We start from the raw sequence: 14,375 nt of genomic DNA, 5'->3' as shown, positions 1-14,375 counted from the left end.
TGTGACCACACCTCTGACAAGGCAGATGAAATCCCTTCAGGATGGCAACATATGGAAACTAATTCCTACCTCACTGGCAAAAGGTTTGGATTATTGCAAGATATTTCTGCCATCTTGTTTCAGAAATTTAAAATCTTGATTGTTCCATTTCAACATCTGATGAAAAGTTCAGTCTGAAATGTTAATTCTATTTCTCTTCACTGATCTCCTTGACCTGCATTTCCTACCTTCGCTTCATTTTTAAACAAAATCTTATTTGATAAGAAATTAAATTTCCACGGTTGATACCCAGCTAACTGAGCACCACTATACAATGCACACCAAAACTCAGCTGATTTCAAATGCATCTGGTTAATGTATCAAGAGTTCTATTGGTATCAGTTTATTACAAGAAATTTCATGCTGCATCAGAAGCTTGGAAATGGAGATCTTTTAATACTGGTGCATGTATTTACTTCAATAACTAAAGATTTTAGTACAACCGATAATGCATCTTTTATTTAGGGAAACCCCCATATATAATCCATTAGAAAGAGCTCACCATCTTCAGTATCATTTTTACACCAGAATGTAAAAATGGAACATTTACCTCAGATCAAAAATACAGTATTTTAGATATTCATCTGTAATTTTTTCTTCCCTAACACCAATTTATCCCCCAATTCCTGTCCATATCAGCTTCAAGAAGTCATATCTATTTAATATACAGATTAAAAATACCTGTAGCATAGATTTTGGATGAGGCAGTTCCTCTCCTTGGTAAATTTTGATGTAAGCCTGAAGGGCAGGAAAGATTTATTATTAATATGCTTCTAATATCTCCCAAAATATAATTGCTGCTGAAAGTAAAGTATGAAATAAACCAACTGTTCATTTCTCATACCTTGAAGTATTCAACTAGATCCCGACAAGTCACTTTACTTCCTCCTATTTCTTTTTCTACCAAGTTCTCAGGGGACAGTAGAAATGGCACCACATTGCGAAGTTCCTTTTTAAAATCACCATCAATGTCTATTGGGACAAAATAATTGGCAAAATAAGCAACTACTAAAATACATCTACTCACAACTTTCACTTGTGTAGCTTGCTTGATGCAATATTTTCAAACATCCCAAGAATTTATCAACTAGGTTATTCTAGTTGCCTCCTAAAACTCAATGCAATCACTAACCAGAATAGGTGGCCTAAAGGGATTAAAAATTACTAGACCAAAGAAATGGATACAACTTGTCACAATCATGACCATACAAAGGACACTAGTAATAATTTTACATCTTGTTCAGGCTGAACATACAACAGTACCTTCCTGTACAAAGTTAGCTCCCATGTTTTCTACATCAGATTCCAGAAGTATTTTATTGCAAGTATATTGGAACTAGTCTTTTTTTGAATATCATTACAACCACCTGGGATAGCAGACTTGTGGAACACATGACCTACTCCTTTTCCTCAGAACAGAGTGGGTGAAGAGGGCCAAGAAATCTAAAGAGTCAGACAACATTTCACAAAATCATGAACTGGAGATAAAGTAAATATCAAAAACCCCAAGTTAATTCATGTTTTGAATGAAAAAAGGTTTTACTGACAGTTACTTATCATTAAACAAATCTGAAAAGATTATTAAAAACTGATGTGCTAATCCCACAAGCAAATGACTGCAGTAATGGTATTTAAGTTCCTACTAGAAATTATTTGCTGTTATCTGGATCTGGATGAGGGCGACAGGGATGATGCAACATGCATTATAATGCCATTAACACACAACTGAATTGTTTTGTCTAGAGTGCAAGGAAGCCATGAAAATTTGATGGCAATAATATCTTAAATACATTGGAAGATCAGTTCTTAGCCCCTTGGATAACTGCTACAAATAAAAACAAATGTTGATTAATACAAATTTACAAATATAAAATGTCTCTAAACCTACTAATTAACTTCAGAAAGCAGATGAATTGTTCTAATTTTCCAAGATCCCCTAGATCTGTGAAAGGTTCTACTAGACTAGAAAACAGCTAATGTAATTCCTTATTCAAACAGGAAGACAAAGCAGGAAACTGCAGGTTGGTTTGCTTAACATTTGTCTTAGGAAAGATGTTAGAAATTATTATTAAAGACAACAGGAGACCAAGAAATTTTCAAGGTAATCAGGCAAAGTCAACAATTTTGTGAAAGGGAAATTACATTTGACCAATTTATTAAGATTCTTTGAGGTAATATGTGCTATGGATATAGGGCAATCAATACCAAGGAACCCAGAAGGCATTTGATAAGATGCCAGCAGCAAAGGGTTATTATAAAAAATAAAAGCATGTGTAGATAACATACTGGCATGCATAGAAGAATAGCTGAATAACATGAAACAGAAGGCATAAATGCTTTATTAAATTGGGAGGATGTCAAGGTCATACAGCACAGACACTGGCCCTTTAGCCTACCATGTCCAACCACCAACCTTCATTAATCCCATTTTATTCTCCCCATTCCCCTCAAGTTCCCTCACATTGTACCACATAACTAGACACTAGGGACAATTTACAGTGGCTAATTAGCCTACCAACCTGCACATCTTTGCAAAGTGGAAGAAAACCCATATTATCACAGGGAGAGCATGCAAACTCCACACAGACAGCACTGGAGGTCAGGACTGAACCCAGGTCACTGGAGCTGCAAGGCCATCCGTGTACAAGTGTGCTGCCCCAAATGTGGAATGCCACATGGATCAATGCAGGTGCCTCAACTATTAAAATGACTTTGATCAATGAATGCTCTGAAGGTAGTGTTACTAAGTTTGCTGAGGACACAAAAATTGTATACAAGTGGTGAAGAGGACACAGAGGCTACAAAGAGATACAGATAAGTGAGTGGGCAAAGACCCAGAAAATGGAACAAAACTTATTTTCCTAAGTTTTCCATTTTGGCAGGCAAAATTAAAAATGCTAAAACCAATTAGTAAGAGATTATGGAGCACTGAGGTACAAACTGTTCTGGTGTACCTGTACATCATTTACACACAGAAAAGCCAACAGAATTTCATTTATTGCCAAACAGAATACAAAAATAGGGAGTTATATAGGACATTAGTGAGGCCACACCAGAAGTACTGGTCTTCTTATTTAGGAAAGGATGTCAAATGCATTGGAACTTGTTCAGAGTTTTAACTAAACTAGTATCTGGAGTTTAGAAGAACAAGAACTTGATTGAAATACAAGAACAGGAGGGGTCCTGACAGGGCAGGTGTGGTGACCATGTTTCTTATGGGAGAATCTAGAAGGAGAGTTACTGTTTAAAAGTAAAGGGTCAACCATTTAAGACAAAGGAGGCAATATTTTATCCCCACTCAGATGCTCACGAGTCTTCAGTATTGATACTATATATGGAAGGGAACAAACTGTTATCACAGGTAGGCTATAACCTTTGAGGGTACAGTCAAGATCAGCCACGATCTTAACAGGCAAAGCAAAGCATTCTACTCCCAATTCATATTTGTATATTGAGTTCTAAAGAAATTAACATTTATTCATAAAGTTACTGCTCTTTCCTAAAAACACATGTTCAGAATCAAAGCTTAGAAGTAATGGATGTGGACATACTCCCCTAAGAATACTTCTGTAAAATGATTATGAAAGTGAAAGAACTGGATAACTTACAAGTAAAGCATCCATTAGAAAGCACAAGGAAACAGTTGCTTAGTAATTAATGCTCACCACCAACTTGGCTAGAGCTTCTCCATTTCAGATTATCAAGTGAAGTTCTGCAACAAAATCCAGTGCAAAGTGGATTTATAGAAATCCAAGAAATTCTCACTCAATTGTTTTGGATAATATTCATCTTGTATCACTCATCATTTTTGGATGCAATGCCTTGAGCTGTCAGATTCAGGGTATCTTTTGGGAAATTTTAATAGATCAAGATTAGAGTTAAGTGTTGCAAACAAACCTATGAATATACAGAACTGGCAGCAATACAAGGGCAAGGTACAGAAATAGGACTACAGAGAGATTGTAGTTAAGGGTATTGGTTGTCAAAATTTGTACCGATGATGAAACATCCACTAATAAGGAGAATGAACAATGCAAAAGATTTGAATAATGACTGTTCATAACTATAGAACCTAGAACACATCATTAAAAATATTCCATTATACTCTCTCAAGGGAATAAAAAAACCATAGGTTTAGCAATCTTTCAGGGCTAAGGAACTTTAAAAATAACAAAGTCACAAAAATATATTGAACTTCTGATTCTCATTCTTTTCATGCATACACAAAAGCGTTGCCAAACATCTGGCCAAATCTGGACACAACAACTACGTCACCTGGTCTGAGAATTCACCATCCCGCAAAAATATCTGCATGCAACCTATACACACAGGTTCCACTGAGGGCCTTTGAATACCTTTTAATCTCCCATCAAAACCAGGATTTGTGGCTACTTTCAGACCGGGATGAGGCATTAGGAAGCAGGTGATTTTGGCAAAACAGGAATGGATATGTTTCCTAACATTCTGCAACTCTTCATGTTGGTTTTGTTTTATCTAAAGGGGAAAACAAAATAGCTATGGTTAACTGAATAAATACAACTGTTCCCAACTCCATCTTTCTTCATTCATTCCAAAAACAAAAGTCAACAACAGGAAAGTCAACCACTGCTGGAGGAAATCCCCAGATTCTCTCAAAGACAGCAAAACAGTAGTAATAAATGCAGTATGCAGCAGGGCAGCACGTTGCATACTGACATTGGACTTCAATTCCATTAATTTCAAGTGGAACCAAAATTGAGGCAGGGACTACACCCTAATAAATGTATAGAAGTGTGATATGCAGTAACATCTTAATTCAGCAAGAGTTTTAATCAGCAGGGAACTGGTGACCATCAGCCACAATTCTATTCTATTCAATTGCTGGATTCCTCTCCAACTGATAGGAAAGCTGAGAAAAAGCTAAATGTAATCTAGTTTGTATAAGTAAATACCATACATTTGAGTTACACCAAACTGTAGGTTATATTTAAAATCTTACCTCCAATCGTTTTTCCAAGAAGCTCTTGCCTCCTTCCAGTCCATATGGATGCTCATAGGGATAACTCCAATCTCTTATTAAAAACATTAATGTCTACACAACAACAAAAAAAGTATTTCATTTCCACCTAATATATAACAAGTATAAAAGGAATTTACATTTGTTTAACCTTTCATATTGCCAGGCCACCCCAAAAATCAGACGGCACATCCACCTGAGCCCTAGTATTTCTGTTGGACCTCTGTTTCCTCAAAGTTTGGAAGTTTAGCAACAGCATAGGCTTATGGATGTGGAATGTCCCTTCACTAGATAGGATTATCCCACAAGCCCTATGGATCATTGAAAACTTCTAGACTTCCCATCCTGGGAAATCTGCCTGCTGAATCTGTGCCAGGTAAACCTAGAGGAAGGACAGCCAGCCTGATTAAAATCAAGTGGAAGGGGCTGCCAAGATAACCACAGTTAAATCTTTGAGTTAACCCAGCAAGTTTAAATGTTTTATTTTTAAAAAGTGCATGGTTATGTTTTTTGGGTTTGAGTATTTTAAAATACAAAATTAAAATTTCTTAAATAGTTCCAAGATGTTTTTAAAAATTCAATTTCCGTGACAGCTGGCAAGCACGACTGTCTGTCAATCTCTTTTTGCAAGTGCACTTGACCACTAGTGCAGTAAGAGACACCGCACTGGAGTCAACCTCCCAGCAGAAGACCATTACCTAGACAACGCTGGAAGAACAAGTCGTTCAAGGGCAGGTGGTAGGCCAACAGTAAATCTGCTCCAGTTACTTTTAAGTGTAGTCATTGTTGCCATATAGAAAAATGCAGCTATAAATTTGCACTCAGCAAGGTCCCACTAACAGCAAAAAAAAATAAAGTGTTCACCATGTAAATCTGCTACTACTGTTGGTCAATGGATACATGTTGGCCAGATAACACAGAACTTTCCTCCTGGGTAATGCCAAAGGATAGATAAGACCTTGCTTTCACTGTCTCACCTGAAACCCTTCGACAGTAAAGCACTCCTTAAGCAGTGCAATGATGCAAAGGCCTGGATAACAACTTCAAATCTCAATATAGGTATTACGACGCAAGCAAGAATGCAACCAAACCCAAGTTTTAGAAGAACAATAATTTAACATCAATAGCCAATAAATATTCAGGCTAGTTGATTATAACAAAATGTTAGCATTTGCTCTGCCACAGTATGTACTGTTTTATACTCGGGAATCCAGAAGTGCATCTACAAGCAGAAGCCATTTAACATTGCAGAAGTAAACACCAAGTTCTCACCATTGTAGATTCTTAGGCACCCAAACAAAAATCTTTGACTTTGGACAATAGACGGGTGAACGTAGGTTAGAACTGGGGTGATACAAATGATTTCAATGCAGACAAATTTCATAAAAACATACTAAACCTGAAAGGGTTTTTGGTACACTTCTTCCATAGCCAGTCGACCATATTCTGTGAAGAGCTACAAGAGGACAAAGATTTTGCAACCATTAACGACAAAATGTTAAATTTGAATATTCCTTTTACAGATTATAAATTGCAGCTTCAACAAAAAGATACTAATTAACAATAAATTTTCAATCTACCAAATTTCAAAGGGCTCAAAGAATGTAGTAATTTTAAAGTATTAGAAATCAATAGCACAGAAGGAACCTATTATACTGATCGAAAAGGCCATTTGGAATAAACTCAGTTCTTGTGTACAAGTTTGCAGTTCATGGTAGATGTTCATTAAATACAATGTGGGTTTTTACCTCCAGCACCCTTCCCAGCAAGCTCTTGGCCCCTCTATCTTTCTCTTCTCCAACCTATCCCACCCCACCACCCACCCCCACAAACCACCACCACCACTACTACTTGGAGGCCTCTGCTTTTGTCTAATCTTACTTCTCTGGACCCAGAGGGTTAAAAAAAAAATCACAAAATAGAAGAAATGATATGATGACCATACAGGGGTGGTCGATGGTCTGAAGATTTCTGAGAATGCAAAAAGGAGTATATGAAAGATGATAAAGTCAAATGAAGGAGCAAATTGTTTGGGACTGATTGATAACAGAATTCTGAATCAGAAGTGGTTTTGAAGCAGCCACAGTTAAAACTGAATAGCTGGAGTCAGTTCATGCAAAAAATGACAAGGAAAAATATTTGCTTTTAAGACACCTCCAATCAAAACTAAAACCTAATTAGTTCAATGGGCTATTTCCATTGTATGGAAGAGAACCAAAGGCTTAGGCTATGGTAGAGAAATACCCAAGTGATAAGGCATGGTCATAAGAGTATTAAACCCACAAGGAGAATGGAATCCTCATGTGCTGACAGGAACAGTTAATCATGTGCTCCCCTGTACTTGATTGGCTCAGTACTGATAACTAAGATGCTAGATTGGCAAGTTGGTAAGTGAAAGGCGATGTTGCGGCAACCAATAGCCTATCTGCAATGGAACAAAGATGACAAATGGATTGGACCAGGACTAGACGAAGTGAAAGTGTCACTGAGGGAGAACAGAAGGGATAGGAAGGAGATGGGTATTGGAAATAGGATTTAACTCCTTACCAAGCTTTGGAACAGCATGAGAACCTAGGATCACTGCTGCAGTGTTGGTCCCGTGACTGGGATAGCAGAAGTCTGGCTGAGATGTATCACCTTGTGTCTTGATGGATGGTATACTATGCAAGATGTGAATGCTTGTACTTTGTCTTAGAAAATGAATAAAGACAAATCTACCCATCACAAATTGTCAGTGGTGAGTCTCTAATACAAGTGCAAATCTGGCACACTTAACCCAACCCAGCTGTAGGGTTTTTATAGTATGATCAATACAACTTTTCTGGGTAAAAAAATTGAAGAAACTTACCAAATAAACCAGTGAAACACAAAGAGAATGGCATGACCACACAAGAAGTTAGAGCTCCATAAGCATTTAGATAAATGGCCAGCATGGGTGACTTGTGGTCAAAGAGGACATAGGCCAGGGGTTTATGGCAGTGCAACATTGTAAGGATGCATACACCAAAGGGAAAAAGGACATGCAAATAGTGAAAGGTATTATAATAGCATTGTGTATGTACGAATTTGAGGAGAGGGAGAAAGAAAATGAGTTATTACATGCATTGCAGGTGGCATTAAAAAGAGGAATGAATGGTATTATAGCGTACTGAAAAGAGGAAATTATTAAGTACAGGGTGTGCACTTGAGTCAGCTTCAGAATCAGGGCAAATATAACTGAGCACAACATTCAGCTGATAACATTAAATGTCAATAGAAGCAAATTACATAGTCTCAACTTTTAGCCCAGAGAGGCATAATGTGTACCTTCAGGGATTGAAACACAGGTGACAATGAAATTGGAAATTAATTGGGATGATCTACTTGTTAAAGCTAGTAGATACCTTGATGACAATTATGGAATTATCAGCACCATCCCGATCTGCCACCAGAAACAGGTTTTCTTATGGCACTATTAATAACCAAGGCAGATGGTGTCTAGGGTAGACAGACCATGACATATTTTATGTTTTATCATATAACCCAGTAAACTGATATGAAAAAGTAGGTACACCTAACAGAGTGGGGAACCTATATTACCTTTGTGGCTGTAACGGACTAAAAGGGGCACTACAATGGATGACAGGGAAGAGGTTAAATTGTTAGGGGTGCATCTAGACTCCATACATTTCCCTTGCACTGCCACCAGCAATAATGTGTTCTATTAGACATTAGTGATTCACTTGAATGAGAATAGTCAGAATGCATGAGAAAGTTGTGATCTGGAGGATCCAACTCATACCAAACAGTGCATTATCCAATATGATGTGTTAAGAAAAAGAACCTGAGCAAAGGAGATAAGTGGAGGGAGAGTAGTTTGAATGAATGAGAGATGAGGTCATGATGTAATGAGGGAATCACAGCTGCCCCAAGAGGTAAGAGCAGCTCCTGGTAAATCTATGCCATGTAATAATATAACATGGAAGTGCAATAATTGTAGGAAGAAGGGACATTTTGCCTAAGATTAAAGAACTCCCCAAAAGGCAACTGAGGGGGACAGAATCAAATAAGTTACACCAACCATCTCAGCCTCTAGAAGCAATTGGATAACCCGTGGCACTGTTACCAGGTCAGATCATTCCACAGGCCCCATAAGTGATATAAGTTCCAATACAGCTGCCAGCACCCAACTTAATGGAAAAAAAATCGACTTGGTCACAGATACCAATCCAGATAACTGATGGTGTCAGGCTCTGGTAAAATAGGTTTGTAAAGCAGGGTGGAATTAACCCTGTTGGTGCTCAACAGTACAAAACAACGTCAGATACTGCCGTACTATGTTTTAATGGGATACAGAGGGCTCTTGGACAGTTTTAAATCAGATTAATGGAATAGAACCCTTATGGCAAGCCCTAAATGAAAAAACTGAGCAGTATTACTGGCCACTCAGATCAGAATGGAAACTCAGCACCTTTTATTCAAACTTGGGAATATAGTTTTAAACATCTGTGGGTGGTTGTGCCAATGGGACCATCTGGGAACAATGCTTTTGATGCGACAAGGGGAAAAAACAGGTTAATCTTTTGAGCCAATAAATTATTGCATGTGGAAGACGTTTGATGAGTCTAATTTTCCGAATACAATACCAGCAGTCTTGTATTCAAAGGGCTTGTACTGTGGCTGAGTTATGCATAGAACCAGAAGTTACTTCAGATAAGTAAACAGCAGCTTATCAAGCAATTTCAACCAGTTTTTGCTATTCAGTAGCATGATTATGGTGAAATAGAAGTGGATGTGTTAAAGTACCAGATCACTTGCCTCAGAAATTGTATAGGATTTCCCAAGCAGGTAGAGGTCAAGGTCCAAAGCATTATTGGTATCCTCTTAGAGCTGGGAGTATTAAGATCTGTAGAAGCATCCACTAACAATTCTCCCATGTGGTCTGTCAAAATGCTTGACAGTTCCTATGGACTACTGATGGTTGAGATTTAAATGAAGTGGCTCCCTTAACAGTCCCCACCTTAGCCAATCGTCCCAAAATGGGGATGAAACAGCTTCCGCAGGCAAAATGGTTTATGGTATTAGATATAGATGAGTTTTGGACTACAGTTACCCCAGAAATGTTAGTATAAATTTGCAGTTTGCATGCTCATATCCAGAGCAACACATCTGAACTTCTTTCCGAGGGGTTTCATAACAGCCCATCTGCACTTTACTAGTGTTTAAGGCACAAGGTTTAACCGCCTTCAACTCAACCAGAATTGCTGATACAATATATAGGTGACCCACTGGCCCACACAGAATAGGGAAGAATATCTGAAATTGTTATGGGAACTTCCAATTAGTATAGACAGTAGGAGTAAACTTAACCACAGGTACAAATGAGAGCGACAGAGAGCGACAGAGTATTGTACATTGGAATAGTGATCACAAAGGGAGAGCATGAAATAGAATAAAAATGAATGCAAACTATCCTTAAATTGCCATTGGGAAAGGCTCCAAGATCATTCTAAGGGTTATTGCAGAGTTGTATTACAGCACAGGGCAATCAATACAGAAGTAGAGGTGGTGGAGCCACTGCCTCAGCTGTAGCAACCTAGGTTCAATCCTGACCTCTAGTGCTTGTGTGTAGAGTTTGTACTTTCTCCTTGGGTTTACTCCAGGTCACCCCTCACTCAGTCTTCTGTTCCAAGGGAAACAAATCCAGCCTATGCATTCTCTCATAGCTGAAACATTCCATTCCAAACACCCTAGTGAATCTCCTCTGCACCTTCTCCAATAATGCAATCATATCCTAATAGTGTGGCAACCAGAACTGCAGACAATATTTCAGCTGTGGCTTAACCAACATTTTATGAAGTTGTACCAATACTTCCTTGTTCTATACTCTATGCCTTGGTAGATTTTAGTTGTTTCCATATGGGATACTTTCATTGGCCATGTTTGGCAGCAAATTTAAATCACTGCAAGCCCATGAATATCATGTTCAGACAGCCAAAGACATTTTGTATTAAAACAGCTGTAATAAACAAGGAACTCAGGCCCAAGAATGTTCCAATACTTAAAGAAACTAGGATTTTATATGATAATGTACATAATGAAACTGTAGTGTAGGGGACAACATGGTAGTGTAGCGGTTAGTGTAACGCTATTACAGCACCAGCGACCTGGGTTCAATTCCCGCCTGGTCTGCAAGGAGTCCATACGTTCTCCCCATGTCTGCGTGGGTTTCCTCCAGGTGCTCCGGTTTCCTCCTACATTCCAAAGACGTACAGGTTAGGAGCTGTGGGCATGCTACGTTTGGCACTGGAAGAGTGGCAACACTTGCAGGCTGCCCCCAGCACATTTTCAGTAATGCAAAAAGACGCATTTCACTGCGTGTTTTGATGTACAGGTGACTAATAAATATCTTAAATATCTTATTTTACTGGAATGGGAATACCACAATGGTCTTCCTATCTAACAAAACTATTATAAGACAAGTTGGTAAACCAAGGACCACAAGAATCACAAGCCTAAGCTTCACAGGAAGTGAAAAGGACGGGGAGTTGGGGAGCCAGGGAGTGACAATGTTTGGTAAATATAACAGGGTGTATTGCAGGAACTGGAGTGGTAAACATTGAAGACCTGAATAATTTAGATCATAAATATACAAAGTTCAAGTACTCAATTTAAGGAGTTTCTTAGGGACAGGCAACAAATTCAGAAAAATGTGAGCAATCATTAGGAATTGACAGTGGATAAAGATACTGTGCCTATGATGAAAGATCATGCAAAAACAACCCAAGAAGATGCTTAATATGGGAAAGTCCCCAAAAAAATGCACGTTTCACCTTTTGGAATAGGATAGAAGAACAGATAGAGAACCCAAGGCAAATACTGGGACACAAGAAATTCTGCAATGTTGGAATCTGGAGCAATACACAAAAAGTGCTGGAGAAATTCAGCAGGTCAGGCAACATAAATGGAGCGGAATAAACAATCAACGTTTTAGGCCAAAACCCTTCATCAGGGCTGGAAAGGGAGGGCAGAAGCCAGAATAAGGTGGTGGTGGGAGGGGAGGTGAGGGGGAGGAGTACACGCAGGCAAGTGATAGGTGAGTTCAGGTGGGGGGGGGGGGGGGGGGGGGAGGAGGGAGGGGAAGATGTAAGAAGCTGAGAGGCGATAGGTAGAAGAGGCCAAGGGCTCTAGGAGGCAAGGAGGAAAAATCTGGTAGGAGAGGGCAGTGGACCATGGAGTAAAGGATGGGGGAGGAGAGGAGATGGGCAGGTCATCAAGGTGGAGGAAGGGAAAACAAAGGAGTGAGGGTGGAAGAAAAAGGGGTGGGGTGACCGGAAGTTAGAGAATTCAATGTTAAGGCTATCAGGTTGGGGTGGGGTTACCCATATCTCCTCCACTTCCTGCACATCTACCCTCACTCCCTCTGACATGACAGGGTCAGGGTTCCCCTTGTCCTCACCCACCACCCCACAAGCCTTCATATCCAACACATCATTCGCCGCAAATTCCACCACCCCCAACAGGATTCCACCAACAGACATCTTCTCCCCACTCCTTCTCTCCACTTTCCAAAGGACTCTCTTGTCCACTCATCCCTTCCCACCGATAACCCTCCTGGCACTTACGCCTGCAACTGCACCAAGTGCTACACCTGTCCCTACACCTCCTCCCTCACCACCATTCAAGATCCCAAACAATCCTTCCAGGTGAGGCAGCGCTTCACCTCCGAGTCCAAGAGTGTCATTTATTGCATCTGGTGCTCTTGGTGTGGCCTACTGTACATCGGTAAGACCCAACGCAGATTGGGTAACTGCTTCATCGAGCACCTTCACTCCGTCTGCCGCAACAGCTAGGACCTCCTGGTGGCCACCCATTTCAATTCCACAACACAGTCCCATATTGACATGTCTATCCATGGCCTCCTCTACTGCCGCACTGATGCCAGGCACAGACTAGAGGAACAACATCTCATATTCCACCTTGGGAGTCTCCAACCTGATAGCCTTAACATCAATTTCTCCAACTTCTAGTAACCCCCCCCCAAAAACTCCTGTGGCTTCCTTTATTCCTATGGCACTCTTCACCTATCGCCGAAACAGGTCTACAGCGGATGCCATCTCCCTGGTCCTTCACTCAGCTCTGGAGCATCTGGACAGTAAGGACACTTACATTAGACTATTGTTTATTGACTACAGCTCTGCCTTCAATACAATAATACCAAGCAAGCTTGTCACCAAACTCCGAGACCTAGGGCTCAACACCTCCCTCTGTAACTGGATCCTTGACTTTCTAACAAACAGGCCGCAATCAGTGAGGATAGGCAGCAATTCCTCCGGCATGATTATTCTCAACACTGGTACACCTCAAGGCTGCGTCCTCAGCCCTCTACTCTACTCCCTATACACTCGTGACTGTGGCCAGATTCTGCTCTAACTCCATCTACAAGTTTGCAGATGATACTACCGTTGTAGGCCGTATCTCAAACAGTGATGAATCGGAGTACAGGAAGGAGACAGAGAGCTTAGTGGAATGGTGTCATGACAACAACCTTTCCCTCAATGTCAACAAAACTAAAGAGCTGGTCACTGATTTCAGGAAAGGGGGCGGTGTACATACACTTGTCTACATCAATGGTGCTGAGGTCGAGAGGGTTGACAGCTTCAAGTTCCTGGGAGTGAACATCACCAACAACCTGTCCTGGACAAACCACGTGGATGCCACGGCCAAGAAAGCTCACCAGCGCCTTTACTTCCTCAGGAGGCTAAAGAAATTTGGTTTGTCCCCTTTGACTCTCACCAACTTTTACCAATGCACCATAGAAAGCATCCTATCAGGATGTATCATGGCTTGGTATGGCAACTGCTCTGCCCAAGACCGCAAGAAGCTGCAGAGCGTTGTGGACACAGCCCAGCGCATTACGGACACCAGTCTCCCCTCCTTGGACTCGGTCTTTACCTCTCGTTGTCTTGGTGAAGCAGCCAGCATAATCAAAGACCCGGGACATTCTTCTCTCCTCTTCCATCAGGTAGAAGATACAGGTGTCTGAGGGCACGTACCACCAGACTTAAGGACAGCTTCTACCCCACTGTGATAAGACTATTGAACAGTTCCCTTATACAATGAGATGGACTATGACCTATGACCTCACGACTTACCTTGTTGTGACCTTGCACCTTATTGCTCTGCACTTTCTCTGTAGCTGTGACATTTTACTCTGTACTGTTATTTTTTTTTAAACCTGTACTACATCAATGCACTCTGTACTAACTTGATATAACTGCACTGTGTCACCTGTAAGATCGGTTTGTAAGACAAGTTTTTCCACTGTACCTCGGTACAAGTGACAATAATAAACCAATAC

The 14,375-nt window shown here is 40.2% G+C and overlaps 1 protein-coding gene across 6 annotated transcripts in view; it reads right to left on the bottom strand.

Moving 5' to 3' along the window:
• atl2 (atlastin GTPase 2) overlaps window positions 1-14,375 on the bottom strand; it is a 69,850-nt gene that overhangs the window by 12,834 nt on the left and 42,641 nt on the right. For all 6 annotated transcript variants that reach the window (XM_052011149.1, XM_052011146.1, XM_052011151.1 and 3 more), the window contains exons 6-10: window positions 6,435-6,491; window positions 5,018-5,110; window positions 4,395-4,533; window positions 884-1,011; window positions 721-777 (exon numbers count right to left, since the gene is read on the bottom strand). In XM_052011149.1, the coding sequence (XP_051867109.1) occupies window positions 721-777; window positions 884-1,011; window positions 4,395-4,533; window positions 5,018-5,110; window positions 6,435-6,491 (474 nt within the window). The remainder of the gene's footprint in view (window positions 1-720; window positions 778-883; window positions 1,012-4,394; window positions 4,534-5,017; window positions 5,111-6,434; window positions 6,492-14,375) is intronic.

The sequence above is a fragment of the Pristis pectinata genome, chromosome 3, assembly GCF_009764475.1.
Source record: "Pristis pectinata isolate sPriPec2 chromosome 3, sPriPec2.1.pri, whole genome shotgun sequence".
Taxonomy (NCBI): Eukaryota; Metazoa; Chordata; class Chondrichthyes; order Rhinopristiformes; family Pristidae; genus Pristis; species Pristis pectinata.
Note: the sequence above shows the minus strand (reverse complement) of the source record. Positions and strands in the feature narration are given on the sequence as shown.